The sequence below is a fragment of the Thamnophis sirtalis genome, unplaced genomic scaffold (genome assembly GCF_051295495.1).
Source record: "Thamnophis sirtalis isolate CommonGarterSnake01/CBP01778 unplaced genomic scaffold, rThaSir2_p1.2 scaffold_3, whole genome shotgun sequence".
Taxonomy (NCBI): domain Eukaryota; kingdom Metazoa; phylum Chordata; class Lepidosauria; order Squamata; family Natricidae; genus Thamnophis; species Thamnophis sirtalis.
Genome location: NW_028261383.1, coordinates 145,568,514 through 145,589,972, shown reverse-complemented (window position 1 = coordinate 145,589,972; position 21,459 = coordinate 145,568,514). Strand labels below are relative to the sequence as shown.

Sequence of the window (21,459 nt, the reverse complement as noted above, 5' to 3'; positions counted from 1 at the left end):
TGGCCATTTTAGTCAGGATGATCCTACTCACTACAGTATTATATTCCTGTAATAACAGGTGAGTACAAGTAATCCTTGACTTAACCACAATTCGTTTAGTGACAGTTCGAAGTTGCAATGGAATTGAAGAAAATGACATGACCAGTTTTCATACTTATGACTGTTGCAGCATGATATGATCAAAATTCAGATGCTTGACAAGTGGTTCATACTTATGACTATTGTAGAGTCCTGGAGTCATATGATGACCTTCTGACAAGCAAAGTCAGTGGGGAAGCCAGATTCACCTAACAACTGTTTGACTAACTTAACAACTGCAGTGATTCACTTAACAAATGTGGCAAGAAAAGTGGTAAAATGGGCAAAACTCACTTGACAAATTTCACTTAGCAACATAAATTCTGGATTCAATTGTGGTTGTAAGTCAAAGACTACTTGTATAGTCCTAAAGAGGTAGACTAAACCAGCAGTACCAACCTTTCCAGCTTTGCGGACCTGTGGTAGGTGGGGGGGAGTGGATGGTTCTGCATGAGCGGTAGACAAGTGCGGGCATGGCACTTGCACAAATGGAGTTGTGCACATGCTCTAAAGGCCGTTTGCACAAGCGGAACTGCGTACATGCTGTTTGCGTGGCTTGGTTCTGAACAGGCCATGGCCCAAGTTTGGGGAACCGTGGGCTAAACCACATTGAACTTAATCAGATTTACTTCTGAGTAGATTATCAGAAGTTAGTATGTTGACCTGAGTATTATGTAAGATACCTAATCGAGTACGCCTGTATCCCCAGACCTCTAGGTAGTTATGGAAAATGTGTCTTCCCTTTAGAAAGGATTGGTGCATTTGCTACTTAAAATCAAGTCTGATTTCTAGAATTGGGCTGTTTGATCTTTCTGATCATAGATTTGTTAATCTATGAGAAAACCATAATATAACCCTGGCAAAAGTAGAACATTTCTCTTCCTGTTTGTAGACAGAGGAATTCATCCATTTTGCTGTTCCCTAGCAATACATTGAGTGGTGACAGATCTCCAGATTTGAGAAGACAGGATGGGGGAAAGTTACTAGTCAGCCTTAAAAATCAATATGGGGAAAGCTTGGGCATCTTGACAAGCTTACTTTTGTGTTGGAATTTGCAAATTAAAAGAGCCTTTAAGAAAGTACATAAAGAATTCTTGCTGTTTCAAGTCTGCCTTTGAAAATGAATCAGTCTTGCATATTCCGTGCCACACAGAACTTCCAACCTGTAGTTATGCAACTGTAGTTGAAACATGATGGAAATATCTGACAGAAAATCTATTTCAGTTATCTATTGTCTAATCTTTAATACTATTATTCTTGTTTTCTATGAAGGAATGTTGGTACATTTCTTAACTGTTGTATTAAGGCAAAACACAGGATTTAGCTCAGCCAGCAGCAAATAAGCTAAACCTCTATTCATGAAAGGTCTCGGATCAGCACATTCTAAAAGATATTAAATGATGTATTGCATCTTTACCCTTTTAAAAAAAAAAAATTATTGCAGGAAAGAATTTCTGGCCTTGATGGAGAAGTACAGTTCACACAATAACTCCAGTAGGAATTCCCCAACGCAGATCCTAACTGGTAAGGGGTTGCTTATGTTTTCACTCTGCAATATAAGAGAATACTAGAAAATGCTTCTTGGCCTAATGGCCTCCATTAATATTTCAGGTTGGTAGAGATGCTTTCGCGAATTGGAAGGTAGACCTTTAACCCAGATTTTATGGGCTGATGTTTGATGGACAGAAAGGACACTTCAGTTCAATCAAAATTTTATATATATAATGAACTGAACAGTATAATAGTAGTGTCATACTGCCCCCTAAGGTTCATCTGTACATTTCCAAATGTTTGGTGGTTTGAGAACATATTGAGCCTATAATTCCAAAGTGTGCCAGGTAAATAATTAACTGTATTCTCAGGCGATCACTGGCTAACACTGCTGTGTTATGATTGCCACAGTGAGAAGAAAAACACTAGTAAACCAGCTGTTCAGGACCGTTTCAAGCCCCAGAATCCTGTATTACACATAGGTTACCATGTCGTATGTCAATTCCAATCAATTAAAGCCTATGCAGGGCCTTGCTTTGTAATATAGGAAAATGTTTCTGGCTTAGTGTTTAAAACGGAAAGAACTTAATTGTTGCTAACTTCTATTTTGTCAAAGTGCTTGCAAGTTTATTTATTGCCCATGTGAAGAGTAGAGTTCACATCTAATGAGTTTAGAGATTCTAAACTCATTAGAGTTTAGATTAGAAGATTAGAGTTTGAAGCACTTATAAGAGGCTGAACAGAGCAGATTGCAATTCATTGTAAAGGATGGTTTGGGGGCCTATCAGCTTGTTGTAGTTAAATTATATTTTCCCTTTGCCTTTTTCCCAAGGAGCTCATGGTGGATTGATTTTTCTCACATCCTGTTTTCCTTCACTGTGAGGTAGGGTAGGTTGAGCTTTATGACTGAATGGCAATTTGAAGTGAGGTTTCCCCAGCCCTAGTCCAGCAGTCTGTTAAATTATAACTCTCTCTGTTTTACTGGGGAGCCATTTCTGCCCTTACTGGTAGGCAGTTTAGTCTGAAAACGTTCATAGATGAAAGTACTACTTACAGTTCTCAGTCTTCAATTTACAACTGCAATTAGGAACAGACTTTCCATTGCTAAGTGGGGCAGTTGTTAAATGAGCTCTGGCCAATTTTACAACCTTTTTGCTGCAGTCATTAAGTGAATCATACAGCTGTTAAGCAAATCCAGCTTCCCCCATTGACTTTGCTTTTTGAAAGCTTTTCTGGGAAGGTCACAAATGACCAGAGCACTACAATCGTCATTCAATACCTGCCAGTTGCCAATCACCAGAATTTTGATCACATGACTGTGGGGATGCTACAATGGAATTCTGGAAGTTGAAGTCCACAGGTCTTAAAGTTGCCACGGTTGGACACCCCTACTACAAAAGATTTGGGATTACATTTGGCCCTGGAATTGCCAATCTCTTCCCTTCCTTGATGTCAGGGAACTCACTTAAGATGTTCCTAATAGAACATTGTGATCCTTGGATTGGACCCCATTCTTCACCCCTACTTTAAAATAATAGAAGATTTGAACAAGAGGCAGCAATCTTTGTGGTATTGAGCAGTTGCTTGCTTTAGTAGATACTCATTTTGTTTCCTTGACTCTTTTTTTATTCCTCCCCGCAAAGGTGTTGATAGCTTTTCTTCCGGAGCACCTTCAGTGAGTCATTCACTATTTCATCCAAAGGACACTGTGACAAACCTCCCGGGAAGGCCTGCAGCGGTAACATCACTTCAAGCCATCACAAAGTAACTATGTGAAGTTTGTTTTTCATGGAGAGTTTGTGGAAAAGACAGGATGCTGGGCTTAAAGCACAGGAATATTATCGTTTCCAAAGCCTCCCTTTTAATCTTAAGATTGTGAGCTGTCAATACTGACAGAAGGTTCTCAAAAGGGCATGGCTTTCGATTTTTGTTTTATAAGTTGTTTCTCTGCCTGGAATTAACTATGAAAAATGTCATAGCCAGGCTCTGCTGCCATTTTCTGTAGTTTGCTTGCACTTATTTTTCTTAAGTGGTCTCAGTTTTTAAGGAGCATAGAATCTTGTCCTATGTCAGTTCAGAGGTAATCTTTTGAACCCATTCAACAGAACTGAAGAAGCCTCTTGGATGAGAAGGGAAATGTTTTTAAAGAAAAAAACCCAAGAAGGTCCAGTTGCCTTTTGGAAAAAGCACCTTTGGGACAACCATGACCCAGATGGTTATGAATCTCCATAGACATCTTTCCATCCAATACTGTCCGGGTTTTCCTATGACCTTCTCCAAATCCATTAAACCTGAGACCCTGAGGATGCATCCTGGAACTTCCCCAAGGCCTTTTTTTATTTGCTTTTTTCTTTTTTAAAAAATAAGCAAAAAAAATCAAAACCTTGTCATTCTCTAAGTTGATTCTGAGGGCTGAGAGAAGACACATCAACTTGTAGGCTGGGAACTCTCACCTATAATCCTTTGTAGATGAGGAAAAGCTTTGCCTGTCCCTATTTTTCAAAACCTGGAAAAGAAGCAATGATGTGGTCACAGTTGCTTAGCAACTGTGCTTTTCTTTCATGGGCCCAAGTAAAACTTCCAGTTTTGTTCACTGGCAAGCAGACACATATCCAGGAGACAACTGCAAGGCCACCCAGCCTCCACATTTTCTGTCATGGTTACTGATCCCAGACACATTTCTGAAAGTGAAGTGAAAATCGCCCAACAGCAGGAACCCTACTGGGTTCTAAGCTTGGTATCTCTAGACATATTGGCCTCTGTGGCTGCCATGCTGTGGGGACAGCGTCTTAAAACAGCCTGATTGGAAGTGGCTGCCTTGCCAGCACTCAAAACAGAATTGTCTCCTGTGATCCAGTTTTTATTTTGTTTTTATGTTGCATTTATTATTTTTGCAAATAACTTATGGCAGCAAACATATCCTACACATCATCTTCCTCCTATTTTCATGGCTAAGGCAGAAGTTGAACTCACAGTCTCCTCTCCTGCTTTCTAGCCTGGTGCCTTAACCACTAGACAGAACTGGCTCCCGTCTTTAAATTTAAAGCAACGTTAGTTTTAAATTTTGTATCCTTGCTCCTTTTCCTTAGGTTCCTGGGTCCAAACCTTATTTTATTTTACTGTCTGTCAGGTTTCATTATGCTTATATTATGGACCACAGGTTATTTTCCTGATGTCTTTAGTATGCTATCATTGAGTTTACAGAGAAACATATAAACTGCCTGTTTTCCTAGATTTTGGCTCACCATTACACTTCAAATTCAATGCAGATTTATAATGCTCAGCTTTTAGGCTTATAGAAGAAAGGAAGATAGCAGTGACAAAAAAACTTCCATGTTTTTGCCAAGATAACTCATGAACCTATTATGAGTCAAACTAAACTGAAAAGTTTAACTTGACATATGTTTAATTTGCATATTATTACACTATGAATATAGACAGCTGTTGATCAATTAATCCCCATTTTCAAAGTTTGCAGAGCACTGTGCAAGCAGAACTCTTTGGTTATTCCCACACACACACCCCAATACATTAAGATAATGATCTTTTCTATCAGTCTGGTTCAGAGTTGGTGCCAGAAATATACAAAATGCCTGTTTTCCCTGGTCTTGGCTCCTCATTAAACTTCCAAGTTCTATACAGATTGATAAAGCTCAGCTTTTAGATATGTAGACATCGGCAATGCCCCAAGGCATTTGCTGCCCGGAGTGAAAAATAAAATGCTGGTTTGCCTGATTCCACCTGAGGTGTCTCTAAGGCCAGGCATTGAGTCCTGGCAGATGGCAGTGTTGTTAGATGGGGTAGGACAGACCAAGTGATTTTGCCAGGCAACCTCACGTTCGTCTGCTCATCTAAGAGAGATTCCTTACAGTCTAACGGAGCCTAGAGACAGGTTGCATTCTGGCATGGGTCTGGTTTATACAATTGCCTTGTCTGAAACAGCATATTATAATGGAGAGGAGGCAGTTCCAGATAAATGCCTTTTATTTGCTACTATATTTTTGGTTGAATGAATATGTAACACCTAGCATTTTAAATTTTTTTTAACCCTCAAATTCCATGAAGCAAATCAAAGAGAGAGAGAGAGAGAGAGAGAGAGGGAGAGAAATTCTTCCAGATATAGCAAGCTGTGGGACCTATCCTATTTCCCTGAAAATAAGACCTCCCTGGATAATAAGCCCAATTGGGCTTTTGAGCACATGTGCTAAAATAAGCCCTCCCCAAAAATAAGCCCTCCCCAAAATATTTCAATACAGCAGCAGCTATGAGGTGACTATGCTCGTCACCTCCTGCACCTCAAAAATAATAAGATTTCCCTGAAAATAAGGCCAAGTGCTTATTTCAGGGGTGAAAAGAAAATAAGACCCTGCTTAAACTAAGTTTAATTTTTTTTTATTTAAATCAAGTACATGGTATATTCATTATCACATTCCAAAGACATATAGTAAGGGATTCTTTCTTAGTCAACTGGGGAAAGAATAGTCTTCACAGAAACAGAATTGTATAAGGGGCCCCACGCCAAAGTTTCCATTTTGCACACGACTGCTTGATTCAACTTTCCTGTTCTTTTAGAGTGAGGTAGCGGGTAGAGGGGAATGTGATATCCTGCTTAATATTCGTAAGCATAAGAGGCATCAAAGCATGTCTGTGAGAAAACAAAAGATTTTGCTGCAAGGTATTCTTCATATTTGTTCTGTTTCCCAGTCACTGACCTTTTAAAACTAACTTTGTTTCTTTTTGTCTCTAGTGACAGCATATTTCAGATTATCAGCGTTTCCAAGGAAACGGGTCTGGGCCTGCAGATTGTAGGAGGCATCGACAAGGATGAAGGGCCCTTGGTGTATATTCTGGCAGTTATTCCTGGAGGAGACTGTCATAAGGTAGAGAAAGCAGAGAAGAGTTGGGGAAGAGGGTTTCTATCTCTGCTTTTCTCTTTGCAACCCAAGGCGGACGTGAGTGCCATTGATTGGCGTCTGCCTATATCTTAGAACTCTTTTTCAGAATTAAAATTAATCTCTAACTTAGAGGAGCAGCACACCTCTTGCTACATCCCCCTGAATTTTGCCTTCCTCAAATAAAAATGGGCATAGCTTCATTCTCACTACCATATTCAACATCCTGATGACTCACAATATCCTGCGGACACCTCTGATGTTAGATATTCTGACAGATATTTGAGATAGGTACCAAAGGTAGGTACCAAAGCGGGAGTATAGACTGGTTTGATCCAGGAACTGCCTGGGATCAGTCAGCTGTCAGTACAGAGTCATCTTCTTCAATGCAGAGGTTTTACCAATGAAGTGCTGTTTGCTTTGATGCTTTCAGGTTTCTTTTTCCCATTGCACTTTGTGTTTTAAAGTTTCATGCCGTGCTTTGAAGAGAAATATTCTTAATCAGTGTTTTGAAATTCCCTAAACTTCGATATTGTGTGCACTGATTTCTCTGTGTCATCTGGATAACTTCCAAGCACCTGAAATGTCTCATTTAAATATGGCACGGGTGATAACACTAGGCTGATCTTGTCTGTACTTGAAAGCCAAGAAGGGTCAGCCCTGCTTAATTCTTGGATGAGAGATTGTCAAGTAATTTTAGATTATTATGGGCTAGACTGGGATGTTGAAAGACATCAAGGAAGAAAGCAGTGACAAAAGCACTTCCATGTTATTGCCAAGATAACTCATGAACTCATTCTGAGTCAAACCGAACTTAAGAGTTTCACTTGACATATGTTTAATTTACACATTATTACAGCAAGAATATAGACAGCTGTTGATAAATTAATCCCCATTTTCAAAATTTGCAGATCTCTGCGAGCAGAACTCTCTGGATATCGTTGGTTTTTTTTTAATACTTTAAGAAAGTAGTCTTTTCTATCAGTCTGATTCAGAGTTGATGCCAGAATTGGGCAACCTGGTGCACTCCGTATGTTTTGGGCTGCATTTCCTATCACCTGTTTTCATGTGCCTTATTATCTGCAACTGTTAGGTTTAATTTCTTACATTCAAATAGAGGATGTTCTATTTGCAGGTACTGCCACAAGATGTCACCATTGTTGCTTGTATTATCACGCATTAGCACAGCCTTCCCCAACTTGGTGCATTCAGGATGTACCAGGATTGCAGTTCCCAGGCTGGTTGGAAATTCAGGAAGTTGCAGTCCCAACATATTGAGTGTTAGCAATAGAAAGCTAATCAGAAGGCATCTTAAAAGAACCATCAAATGCAAGTGCTCAATAATACTGTAGCTGAAGTTACTTTTAAGAAGGTGCAACCAATTAGCATCTTATGGACCATTGGAATACAGAATGTTATTAGAGGGGGGGATTAAAAATACTAATGGTGGTTTATTGTAGACATTGATCTGCATTGCAAGAGGTACTTGCATTGTTTTCTGTGAACCTTTCTTTCATTCCAAGTATTTCATACTGACAGTCCCACAACTCCTGTTATTCCTTTTTTTTTTTAATCTTTGTGGGTATAATTTCCTTTATTTCTTTTGCAATGTCTTATTGCTGCCTGCATCACAACACAGGCCCTTTAAGACAGAAACCCCAGACTATTAACATGGTACCTTGATGACAATAAAGAATTCTTCTGGTACTACCCTGAGAAATAGACAGCAGTAAATCAGCCTTCCTCGGTCTGATTTTAACTTCAAATCCCTGACTGAAGGCTGGTGAAAATGTCCTGAATTTATTGACATAAAAGTCAATCCATCATCTTTATATCTTTCTAATCGAGTTGTTCACTGAAGTATGTCTGCAGTAGTCATTGACAGCAGATTTTTATTTTCATCCCTTTGATAATAAATTAATCAAGTTCAGGGTTGGATTAACTAGTACAGAAATTCTCATAGGCTATCCGTGGCTTAATTCTATAACAAAATTAAACATCTGTAGTTTAATGTAAGCTAACCTCAGATCTCCCAGAGTTGTTATTTAGGCAAAAAATAATAATAGCAATTCAGTTCCCCAAGAGATTGATATTAATTTTCTCTTTAAACGTCCCACCCACTTTTATGAAAAAACCCTTGGACATTATTTGTAGGCGGTCCCCAGCTATGCTGGATGGATTAGAAAGCATGGAGAAAGCTTACACAAAACATTATTCTGAGCTTTGGTGAGTTTGTAATCTCATTTTCTTTTCTAAAGGCATAAAGCAAGAAGCTGGTACCACTTCTATATCCTTACATATCCCACACCAGAGGGAATCCAGTCTGTCTGGCTTCTTATTCAAGAGAGACTAACAGTATTTTGGATGTCTGGTACTACAGAGAATTATGCTTCCTTTTAATTCAGTAGACCAGGGGTGCCAAACTCAAGGCCCAGGGCTGGATTCAGCTCATGGGGTGCTTAGATCTGGCCCATGGGACCACCCTGGAAACTGCAAAGGATCAGCTTGTGGTGCCTCTGTCAGTGAAAATGGAGCTCATGAGGGCTGCATGTGGCCCTCCTGAGCTCCATTTTCACTGGCAGAGGGTTGCAGGAGGCCATTGCAGCCAAAAAATAGAGCTTGGAAAGCTCATTTTCGTTGGCAGAGTGCTCAGGCCACCACAGACGCCCTCAACATGAGTGACATCAAGCTGGGCACGCCCATCCTGTGTCCCCCCCCCCGCCGGTCAAATACAACCCTGATGCGACCCTCAATGAAATTTGAGTTTGACACCCCTGCAGTAGACAAAATAAGTGACTCTAAAAGAACAAGACTTACTATGGAGTACATATTTTTCAGAAACATATGCAATATAGTGAGATTTCTTTGAATATCCTTCCATGTGGGCGTAGTGCCCTTCAATGCTAGAGAAAAATGAGAGTTATTTTTCCATCTTCTCTCTGGATGAAGAATATAGTTCAGAGGAGAGTATATAGCAAGGAGTGTTCGTTCTTTTTTAGGATTAATCAACCATACTGCAGAATCAATGCATTCAGATCAGTAAAATGGAGGGTCTATTACATTCCTGTAGGGGAAAATATAATTCTGTTATTATTCCCTTTTCCTGCATATGTTAGTTTATATATTGCAAAATAGGTACGTCTTCAGAGGAGGCAATGGGCTTATTTGGACAATAAGTTCCAATTGCTCAGAGACACGATAATAGTTTCATTGTATGAATTGCTTTTTAAAAACATTTTTGCTACTTTACTTCCAGAGGGCATGTTATATTTAGTAGATTTTTATCCCACCTTTATTACTTTATAACAGGGGTCCCTGACCCCTGTGCTGTTGCCTTTTGGGAACTGGGCCAACGAAGCAGTAGGTGAGTGCACAAAGCTTCATGTGAACATGTGCAGAACTTAGGTTGCTTACGCAAAACCTTCCCCCCACCACAGAAGCTGCCAAAGCCACTGCCGCTAGTCCATGGAACCAAATAGGTTGGGGACCCCTGCTTTATAAGTCAGCAGTCCCCAGCCTTTATGGCTTGGTGGCCTAGCAGGGGGGAAGAGGAGAACTGGCCCGTGCAAGTGGTTGGCCGGTTTCTACATGCATGCGCACACCGGCTCATCACTTGTGCAAGTCGAGATGTGCTCACATGTGCCAGCCCACCACTTATGTGAGTAGAGCTGCATGCACACTTGCCAGCCCACCATTCACGTAGCCCAATTCCAAAATGGTTACGGCCAGGTAGTGGGCCGCAGCCCAGGGATTGGGGACCCCTGTTATAAGTAACTCAAAGTGGCAAACATACTCCTTCCTATCTCCTATTTTCCCCACAACGACAAGCTGATGGAGTGGGAGGGGGTGAGAGTTACCTTTAGCTTTCATGCCTAAAACAGAATTAGAGCTCAGTGTCGGGATTTCCAGGCCAGCACCTTAACTGCTAGCCAAACTGATTCACTCTCTTACATGATGGCTTGCTATTAGGTTCTCCATGCCACTGTTTATTGGGAAGATCTGCCCAGGGTGAACGAGTTAAAAGAGAATGCTTTGGGAATGCGAGCATGAGACAGAGAAAAAAAAATAAAAAACTGGCTGTTGAGGCAACATCCCTTGTATTTAGCAGCTCTCCCCTGCCCTTTCACTCTTCTTCAATCTGACTGGTAACTTGGTTTCCCTTCACAGTTAATAGATTTACAGAAGTTTTCATTAAGCTGTTTGAACTGATGGTAAAAATCAGCGTGAAACCCTGTCCTCATTATTCTTGTTAGGATGGTCGATTGAGACCTGGTGACCAGCTTGTATCTGTTAATGGGGAATCATTGATTGGGATCACCTATGAAGAGGCAAGAAATCTAATCAACCAAACACAGCCGAGGTAACCATTTGTTATAAAACCAAGCATCCCAACATTCATTCTCAGATTATGTTTATGTATTTAACTCTCTTAAAATTGTCAAAAAGAGTTTTGGACACGTGCTTCTGAAAATGTGTGTGATAATTTTATAAGTAATCATGGGAAATTAAAGTATATGAATGGATTTCACTCGGGGCTTCATTGAATTGTGCAGAATGTATTTTGTTCATACCGTGTTTCTCCAAAAATAAGATGGTCTTATTTTGTTTTGCAACCCCCTACCCCAAATAAGCATTTGGCCTTATTTTCGGGGAGGTCTTATTATTTTTGAGGTACAGGAGGTGGCAAGTGTGGTCACCTCATGGCTGCTGCTGTGTTGCAATATTTTTGGGGACAGCTTATTTTGGGGGGGAGGGCTTATTTTAGCATCTGCGTTCAAAAGCCTGATTGGGCTTATTATCCGGGGAGGTTAGCGTTAAGGTTTTCACAACTAAACTACAGGTAATCCTTGATTTATGACCACAATGGAGCCCAGCATTTATGTTGCTAAGTGAGACATTTTTAAATGACTTTTGCCCCATTTTACGACCTTGCCACATTTGTTAAGTTAATTGCTGCAGTTGTTAAATTAGTAACACGTTTGTTAAGTAAATCTGGCTTCCCCATTGACTTTGCTTATCAGAAGGTGGCAAAACCTGATCAAATGACCCTGGGACACCGCAACCGTCATAAATATGAGTCAGTTGCCAAGTATCTGATCATGTGACCATGAGAATGCTGCAGTAGTCATAAGTGTGAAAAAAGGCCATAAATCATTTTTTTCATTGCTGTTGTAATTTCGAACCATCATTAAACAAACTTCTAAATCAAGGATTACCCGTATTCACCTCTTATGTCAAAAGCCAGTAAAAACAGTGTAATAAATTTTAATCTTACTGAATTTGTTCCCTAAATAGCTAGAAAGCAACAAAAAATATTTATTACTTGGAAGGACTCCGCATATGATACAAGTTCTTTTTCATTCATTTAGTTCATATATCTCTTGGGAGATAACTTTCATTCGACATGATTCTGGTCCTGATGAAGTGGAAAATATGCATCCATTCTCCAATCTACTAAATTCAGAGAGATGTGGACTACAGAATGATTTATTCAACCTCTGCCCAACATTGTCTTCTAATGAGAATATTACTGCTGAGAAATCTGATATGGCAAGTTTAATTTGTCACACAAAAATTTGCTTTCTTTTAAAAATTGCTGTGTTTTGAGTGGAAGAATTTTACTGAAGCAGTATCTGGCTGATCTCAAAAACCTGAGCAGGGAGACATAGTACTTTGATGAGAAACCGTTAGGAAAGAAGGCTGTAAACTAATCAAGAAACAATAATTTTTAAAATCTTGGAGAATAGCAGTGTCAAGCAATCTGCTCAGCCACACCCATGGAGTCACCAGGAGTTGACGTTGTTTCAAAGAGAACTTTATGGTCTAATTTTGCAAAATACATGACCACAATCAAATGTAATAAAAAAATACATAAAATCAAATTTCTTGCAATGTTGTTTATGCATTGACTATTTTTATAAATTTAGAAGTGACTATTGTTTTCTGTAAGGGCATACCCAAATATTTCCAAATATATAATAGTAGGTGAGCATTTATTTGCATAAGACAATTTCTCGGGAAGGCTTTAAAGACAATTATTTTGGGCTTTCCGGGCAAGCGCATATGGGCGCGAAGCTGCCTTAGTGTATGTGGCATGCATGTGCCAAACCTTCCCCTACCCCTGCCACCACTTGGAACTGAGCCATGTGAACGGTGGGCAATTTTGTTTTCATTTATTTTAAAACTTATATGCCATTTGACTCCCGGTGATTACTAATAGCTAATTGGGGGCGGGGGGGGGGAGAAATCAATGAAGACCTAAGAAAAGAAGGTGAGATTACTGATTGCAATGTAACAAAGTTTGGACTCCCTGTAAAGTTTTATCAATGAGGCATAACTATTACATGAGAAGCAGTTTGTTTGCAAATATTCACTGTTTATTGATTATCTGTCTACAGCAGTTTTAAGGCAATTTGCAGTTGAAAATTATGCATGCTAATATTATAATGCATACTTTCTGTAAAAAAGAAACAAGAAAAACAGAAATTAAGTAATCAAAGAGAAAATAAACTAATTAAGAGCAAACTCTTCATGCTCATTATTGTCAACTGAATAGGACTGGGTGTCATGTTTAGCTTCATCCGATTGCTACTTCTGTTGTATTCTTTTCTTATGCATAAAGCATTCAATCTAAAGAAATTCTATACATGGTCATTGCTATTGCTGAGAAGAGTATGACTATCAAATGCCTAATGAGCTAGGTAAATTACACATCTTTAACTTAAAGCATCTAGTTATTTGCTAATTAATACTATCACAAATAATTTCTTTGAACTCCTGGCTTGTACATGGCACACCTCAAAGAAATAACTTGTTCTAGTTGGTTTGGCTCTCCAATCTTATGTCCTCTGTATATGTTGCCTTTCAGCTCCCAGCAGGCATGGTTTTTATCATATTTCTTGGATATTACGTAGGGTATAAATTCAACATATCACAGGGCACCAGGCTGGATGAACAACGCAGCAGCCTGAATTTTTCTGCACAAAGTGGGTTCATATTCACCCACTTTAATTTGCTTTATGAGAAGAAATAAATCTCTGAAAAACATCATTCTTTCTTTTGAGGAAAAAATCATTTTCATGTATTCTTTTAGCTATAGGAAGCAGCCTTATTCTGAGAAGATAATTAGTATTCAAAATAATTGTCTATATTTGCTGTTAAATTAGATAGCACTTCTCCCAGACCGATGTTTAATGCAGAAGAAATATTTTAAATAGCCTAAGGGGAAGTATATGTCCTAGGAGATGTGGGCTGGTTTCTCCATTATCAGAATACTTCCTTTATGGAGAAGCCTATCTATGATTAGAACATGATTGCATCAAGGCCTCCTGGAAGAAAAGAAAAAAGCAGTGCACACAAAGCATGATTCTCTTTGAAATAAACACTCAACTAAAAGCATGTTGCATTTCTCAGAAATTTCAAAATCCAGAATAATGTAGTTATACAAAACTTTCAAAAAAAGAGTCTTTTCAAGACCAGATTCCCATAGAAAACAAACCTTTTTTTAGATGATAATGCAGTTGTATCAACTATAAGATCAGAGGCGGGTTGCTAATTCTTTTACTACCAGTTCGGGCCGCTCCCGTGCTCACTCACACCCACATGCGTTGCTTCTGTGCATGCGCCGAAGCATTCGGGCAGGTGGGCAGAACCTCTCACCGCTGCTACTACCGGTTCAGCCAATCCAGGCCGAACCGGCAGCAACCCATCTCTGTATAAGATTCATGTGACTGCTTCAAAAACAGTTCCTACATCTCTGTAGGTGCATAGCGGTTTTACTTCATGATTTTGCCCAGACCTAGAGAATAATATTTTGTTCCACTGAGTGATTGGGTTTGATTTTGTGTTTCTTTTTGGTACTGACTGAGAAGGGACTTGTCCTAGATTAGACTAGAATTCCAATTAGAATCCAAAATCCAGCCCTGTTTAATTGTTGGAATCTACACACATGATTGTACATTAAATAAATGTACAATCATATACATAAACACCACCACCAGAGGAGAGACCAGAAGTAGAGAGTGCAGCGGATGTTCTACAGCTTTTTAAAGCTGTATTTGAGAAATTTTGCCTTCAGTGTTTCTAAAGTACCAGCATGCAGTTTTAATAAAAAATTATATAAGTAATGTAGAACATGGTGGTGTTTATTTTTAATGGTATTCATTATTTCTAGCTTGTTAAAAAATGTCATGAAACAATGAAATCCTCAGTGCTATAAGTTTACTGTGAAATGCCTTCATCTGGCAAGTTGTAGATTACTTAATGCACATTAAATATATATGCACATATTTACGAGGGAGGCAAAGAATTATACTCAGTGCTGTTTTGGATCACTGATAGTCAAAATGATCATTTAGGCATTCTCCATGTGAAACAGTCAAGGGAAAAATAACTAGTTCAATTTGAAAAGCAGTGGAAGAATCAGTATCAAATAGTAAATTGACTGAAAATGTTTTTCAACATAGCATCTGACAGGTTGATGGGTTTTTTTAACTAGGATCCCTCAGTGAAGAACTACCATGTCACAAATCCTGAGATACTTTTGCTTACTCCTATGTCTAATGTAGCACTCTCCTCTTTTTTTGTGGCTCTTGATTTGGTTGACTTGGTTATCATTAATTGACACAGACTTCTGATAAAGTTGTTTGTAGTTTGCTTTGCTAATCCTGTTTGAGAAGGGAAAATCAGTATTATTGAAAGATTCTGCTAATCTTTATTCTACGGACTGATTACTATAGTAAAAGTATTGTTTTGCATACCGTAATAGTTGTTATAGTAAACTTGTTGGGTGTTTGGCAAAATGTAAGCACATTTTTTTCTCCATAATAGACTAATAATTTAGTTAATAAAAAATGAACATCAGTATTTAGCCTGGGACCTACTTTAATAAATAGTACTTCCTAATTTTTATGTTTTTCTTTCACAGATGAAAACTGAATTCAAGAAAGGAGAGCAATTTTGTACATTTTCTACAGACAACAGTTTCATTGGTGTATCAGCTGGAGGTACTTATGTTTGTTCACCCTCTATTTGTTGTTACTACTTTTCACATGAGTAATATGTAATTTGTTTTCTTTTCTTTAAAAAAACAGTATGTGGGCCTTTTCTTTTGACAATGTGAATGAAAAACTGAAATGAATGAATTGTTGAGGTATCTTTTTCAATGACAACTAAATAAAAGTTGATTGTCCTTGTTTGTAACATTTGCTTGTATAGTATGACATTTAAACAGAGAGATTGTGGTTGTAAATCTCAGGGTACAATACAAACTTAGTTACACCAAGGAAGCTGCAAAGACTTAGGTGAAGCAAGTAGGCCTTTGTGTTCAGAGTGTGGATGAGAATCCTTCTAAGAAAAGATACATACTGCTTTAAGTTCCATGATGAAAATATATATACAAGGATGGGTTCCTACCGGTTTGGACCGATTTGGTAGTGGTTTGGCGGCGTGGGTCTCTGGAACTGGCAGCGACCCAGGCCTGCCACACACACCCCAACCGCTTTTCTTGTTTTTCGCTTCTGCACATGCACAGAACAATTTTTATAGCATTGCACATGTGTGCACAGTGTGCATCAAGCCCGTGCAGTGCGCCCACGAGCAAACTGGCAGTACTACCTGCCAGAACCCACCCCTGCAAGGATGTAACTGTAAGGCAGGATGAAGGCCGTTTTAGAAGTTGAAATGACAGTATATATAAATACCCAATTTATTTCTGAGATCTGTTTTTTGAAAAATAGCTCCCTCCTCGCCTACTTGTGTGACCACCTATTTTAAAACAAGGAAAAGTTTAAGGACGGTTTGTGATACAGCTATTTCAAAAGAGGAACACTGAGTCTCCTTAGATCATATCTCAATCTTTGGAAAGCAGATCACTGGCTCCCATTCACAAACATCTCTTGTTTAGTGAACGGAAGAACAAGGATGCAAATTACTTAAGGTTGCAAGTTTCCCAGGCCTTGTGTTACTCCAGATCTATATTGGGAAGAATAACATGTTAGAGGCACTCCTTATGTCATATCAGTGCTGATGTTGGGTGGAAATTGAAATGATCCAACATACAGTATTTTGAAGCCTTGTATCATGGGGTTATTGTGACTTTGAAAAAAAAGTGATTTGACAAGATCCCCCCCTCCCCGCAACAAAATAATTGCCATAAGAATGATTTTTATAAGTATATTCACAACCAGTCGGTCTCCTATGTCTTGTTAAAAAGATATATCACAGGTACAAGCTGTATATATAACTTTTATTGTTTAAATAATACCTTTTTGTTCCACTTTGTCTTTGTCAATTAAACCCTAGGTATGTGTATTTCCCATTCTTCTTAATTTCTTAGTGGGTAAATATAAAAGGGCTTAACAGCATCTGTAAGTTTCCATTTTAACAACATCTTGTTTAATATTTAAAGGGAAAAAATAATCAACATTTGGCATTCAAGCGATTAGCTGAGTTGTTTGAACAGCAGGAGTTTAGAACATATCCTTCAGCAGAAAAAAAATCCAATTAGATTTCCAATTAATGTGCAACCTGTTGTCTCATAGCTGTTAGCCCCTCTTGGAGAATTGATTATGGACCACAAAGGAAGATTTCCCTCAATCCCTCAGTTCGCCTCAAAGCAGATAAACTAGAGATGGTAAATATCTCCTTGTTTTAATGTTTGTTCTTAATGTAATGTGATAGCTTTCAGATAAGTTTTCAGAATTCATTTTAATATTACTTCAAAATAAAATTACTATTCTGCTTGAGTCAATAATTAATTCATCAAGCTTATCACTTACTATGCCGCATCTATATTGATATGTGATGAAATTATTTAGTCAATTGAAATGATCTAACTGTATCAATCTGTTTTGGAATTTGATCCTTCAGTTTAAGCTGTGATTTCATTTGCTAGCTTTGGAACTGCTTAACATTTCTTTGTTGTTTTGCAAGCCATATAGGATGTTGATTTATTCATTTTGGCCCACCCTGTTCCCCCTCCCACCAAACAGTTGGAAAGAGGTTGCAGGTCCCTTCGAGTGACCTTATATGTTTTGTTTTGTTTTTTGTATTCTTGCTTCAGCAGCTGTTATATTTTAAGATGCAAGCCATTTCAGAAAGTGTTAAGTTGCCTTTTCAGAATAAGAAGATAGTGTAGCAAAAAAAAAAAAAGTTTTAGCTATGCCTGCAAAGCACATAATTTATACATTTTAACTTACAATTAGGATCCCAAGGGGCAAGTGTGGTTTTCCATGCCTTCATGTTTTGTTCATTCTTACCTAACCAACATGTTTCCATCTTGCCTTTGGCAAGACACCCAGGCAAAATTCAGTTGGCATCAAACTTGCCATCCTTTTTAGTCAAGGCGGAACAATAAATTGTCTTAAGAGTATAACAGCTGTAGGAATCAAGTCAAAAACTTTTCTAAGTTGTTCGCCGCCCTGAGTCCCGCTGGGAATAGAGCGGCATATAAATAAAACAAATCTCAATCTCTAATTCTGCATTTTCTTTGTTTATTATTGCATTTATACCTTATATATATAAAGGACATGTATACATAAGTTTTTCTCTTGGAACTCAGGATAATATATATAGAGAGATTTTGCCTAATTTTATCCTCAGAACAATACCCCTATAAGGTAGAGTTTGCTGAAAGAGAAAGATTGATTTAAAATCATTCAGTAAAATGGGAGCATGAACTTGGGTTTTCCCAATCCTTGTCCAGCACTTGAAACACGACACTGCACTGGCTGTTTGTACAGTGCCCCTCTGATTTCCTAGCCCATCTCAAGCTCATTCTGAGCATTTTGGCCAAGGAGATTATAGTATGTTATTGTTCCGCAAACTAAGATATTTTGAGAGGTCTGATAAAATCATCCAGTTCTGTGGAGAATTCTGTTTCTTGTTTCTATCCAGACTATATGTGTTACTGACTTACCATGCCAACAAATTTTCTTTGTTTTCCTTTCATCTATTTTCTCCTTTAAAACCAACTCATTTATTTTGTCTCTAACTTCTGGCATTTGCTCAGAAAGAGCTGTATATAGTATCTCTTTCCATGTGTGTGCTTTTTCCCCTGTTTATTTATTTTTTTTAGTTTTGTTACTGCCCAACTTCAGATTTACTCTGGGTGGCTTTTTTTGATAACTCATGTTTTATACTTATTTTCTACTCTTTCTCCCTTTTGAATGTGCCACAGTAGCTTTTATCTTTATTAGATAGAGATGATTCTTCTTTGAACCAGATGCTCCCTAATTTCGGCCATGCTTTTCTGAGTTTGCAAGACATGATATTCTGCCACAGTTTAATTTTAGTGCCAGCATTCTGGTCTATTTTGTGAAGTCCAGATTTGTTAAGAAATGTTTTGTATTGCTTAATAAATCTAACCTTTTTGTCTTTAGCATCCCTTTTCAGTCCACCTCAGTCAGCCATACTATCTTGTACACAAAACATAACTTTTCAAAAAACAATATTTTTTGTCTTTCAAACTTCGCAGCAACTTAAATTAGATTTTTGTTCAGTTATGACAACATTGCTTTGGCTTTCAGCTCTGGTTATGTTGACCAACAGTTGTGAGTAGTTTGGGACTATAGTATGTCCTGCTTGCCAAACAAATTAATGCCAACAGTATTGGATTCAAGATCTCAAAAACAAAGATAGATTTAACATGCAGGGGAGTTCCAATCTTAGTGCAGTTGAAGAAAAAGGCTACATCTCTGAAGCCAGATTCAGTGCACAAAATACTCACTGTGGAAATGAATCATCTCCACGTCTTTTGTCAACCTGTAGTTTCAAGGATTTCTCTGAAGGTTAGAACATGATGTTCCCTTCTATAGCATCTTAGTTCTCCAGAATTTCTGAGAGATTATTCTAGTTCTGAGATCATATCAACAAGTTTGCCAATTCTTTAGAATGAAAATACTTTGACACTGAAGTTTTCAGTTCTTTTATGATAGTTAGAAATTTCCTGACCGGCTTCTCAGGTTTCAATCCTCAGTCACCCCCAAGGTTATCATGAGAATGTATGCATTTAACTTTGGAGATGACAAGGGCAGAATAGGAGGTCACCCATTCTTCCTTCAACCTGTTGTGTTTTAAAATGTCATCATTATTTCTTACATTCTTGCTTCAAACTTACCTGAAAAATTTATTTTAGTTTCAATACTCAGTTTATTCTAAATCCTAGCTTTCCTATCTTATCCTATCCTATCCTGTATCTCTCTGTCTATTCTGTCTTCCATGTTCTGGTGGTTTCTTGTTTTCTGATCCTCATTAAACTTTTCATTTGTGTCTTTTTTATTGCTAACTAGAATTGTTTATTATTGTGTATCTAATTAATCCTCCTTTTCAAAAAATATTCTTCTTCCAAATCTTAGGCTTCTTTTGTAAGAAAAATCTCATTCAGATCATTCTCAGTTCCTCATAACCATGAACGAAATCATCAATATGTGCTTTTTGGTAATTCGCTATTATTTCTTCCAAAATATTTTTTAGAACTTCCCAGTCTAGTCTACAGCCCTGATAATTGCTGGAATTCTTCCATTCTGGTTCCAACTAAACCAAACTCTGCTTATGTCCCAAGCTCAGAGAAGGTCAGTCTGGTAATGCCACTTGTCGAGACAGGCTTCTTTTAGATGTTAGTATCTCTACATTGAATTAAACTGAAGCATTTAATTTTGCATTTAACTGAAAAGGCTCTGGGACAAATTAACAAAAATTAACAAGACTGCCCTTTGTCCTCAGGCTTGTGAACTAAAACAATATGGCACAAATTGAAAATGAATTGGGCAAGGGGAGAAAAATGGTTCTCAGAAGTATTCTTTCCCACAGGAAAACATGAAGCGAAATCCTTGAAGATGTGGAACCACTTTGGTCTTTCCTTGGTATATTGTTCTCGGAGTACAAAAGATGCAGTGACACAGTAGCCCTTGATCTAGTAGCATAAGCTGAAGTCTCAGGGTAATCTCTTTGAACTGGATGGTTTTTTTTCCTAGAAAACAGAGATAAATCAAGCCACTGTTCTTCTCTGGTTGGTAGAATCCAACCTAGCAATTCTCTAAGATTGTTAATATCTAAAGAACACCCTTGACTACACTCATATTTAGATTTTTCATAAAATCATGGATTCCAGTGGTTTCAGATATTATTACAATTTGTGTTTGATTTCATCTGAAAGCTGAACACTTTTTTAAAAATCTGCAAATAGATATTACACAGTGAAAACAGTTTCTTCACATAAAAAGGTTTATTTTCTGTTTGTGAAAGTAGAGCTACTACACAGGTTTTGTTTCTAACCCAGAGCTATAAAGCAAAGTCTAAGGCACCTTTTAGATTAGAAAACCCAAAGCCTCCTTACTTTGTGGTTTTTTTCTTTCATTTTTTTTTCTTGACCAGGCTTTGAAGTATCTTGGGATTCAGCCTACAAAAGAAGAGCAAGAAATCCTAAGGCAACAGCTACCAAGAGATTCTGAAGGAACAGTCTGTTTTGGAGGTAATTAAATGAAGGGTTTTTTTCGGAAACTATAAGAGAGATTTCAGAATTCTACATACAATTATTCTTAACAGAAGTCACTAAATGTGCTTCAGGGTTGATTTGATATTTTTGTCAAGCTCTCCATGAAGCCCCTATGTGTAAGGTGAATAATGTGACGATTTGCATTCCCATTTTAAAGGTATTTGTTACCCAGCACTTTCTTACTTACAAATTAAAACACTTATTAGACAGCTTTATTCCAATATACTTAAGAAAAAGTGTGCAGAACAAATGTGCAGAACAAATTATAAAGAGCAGGAGAGTTAGTGAGTCAAATTTGCAGTTGAGGAATAAAGTTGGTTAAGAAGATCTTACTGTCCTGGTATGTTTGTTGTGAGCTTTCCATAGATATATGGGTAATCATTAAGGAAACAGAATTTAGCCACACCTGATGCAGACGTTATATTTTAGGATAATGAATGAAAATTTAAGGCCTCGTCCTAGGTTTTTCAGAGTGGTTTCTTCACAAATGCATCCAGGATTCTT

At 38.0% G+C, this 21,459-nt stretch overlaps 1 protein-coding gene across 3 annotated transcripts in view; it reads left to right on the top strand.

The window, feature by feature from the left end:
* STXBP4 (syntaxin binding protein 4) overlaps positions 1-21,459 on the top strand; it is an 83,727-nt gene that overhangs the window by 12,755 nt on the left and 49,513 nt on the right. For all 3 annotated transcript variants that reach the window (XM_087710335.1, XM_087710334.1, XM_087710333.1), the window contains exons 7-14: positions 1,523-1,602; positions 3,213-3,333; positions 6,317-6,449; positions 10,715-10,821; positions 11,831-12,011; positions 15,388-15,466; positions 17,003-17,094; positions 20,835-20,931. In XM_087710335.1, the coding sequence (XP_087566461.1) occupies positions 1,523-1,602; positions 3,213-3,333; positions 6,317-6,449; positions 10,715-10,821; positions 11,831-12,011; positions 15,388-15,466; positions 17,003-17,094; positions 20,835-20,931 (890 nt within the window). The remainder of the gene's footprint in view (positions 1-1,522; positions 1,603-3,212; positions 3,334-6,316; positions 6,450-10,714; positions 10,822-11,830; positions 12,012-15,387; positions 15,467-17,002; positions 17,095-20,834; positions 20,932-21,459) is intronic.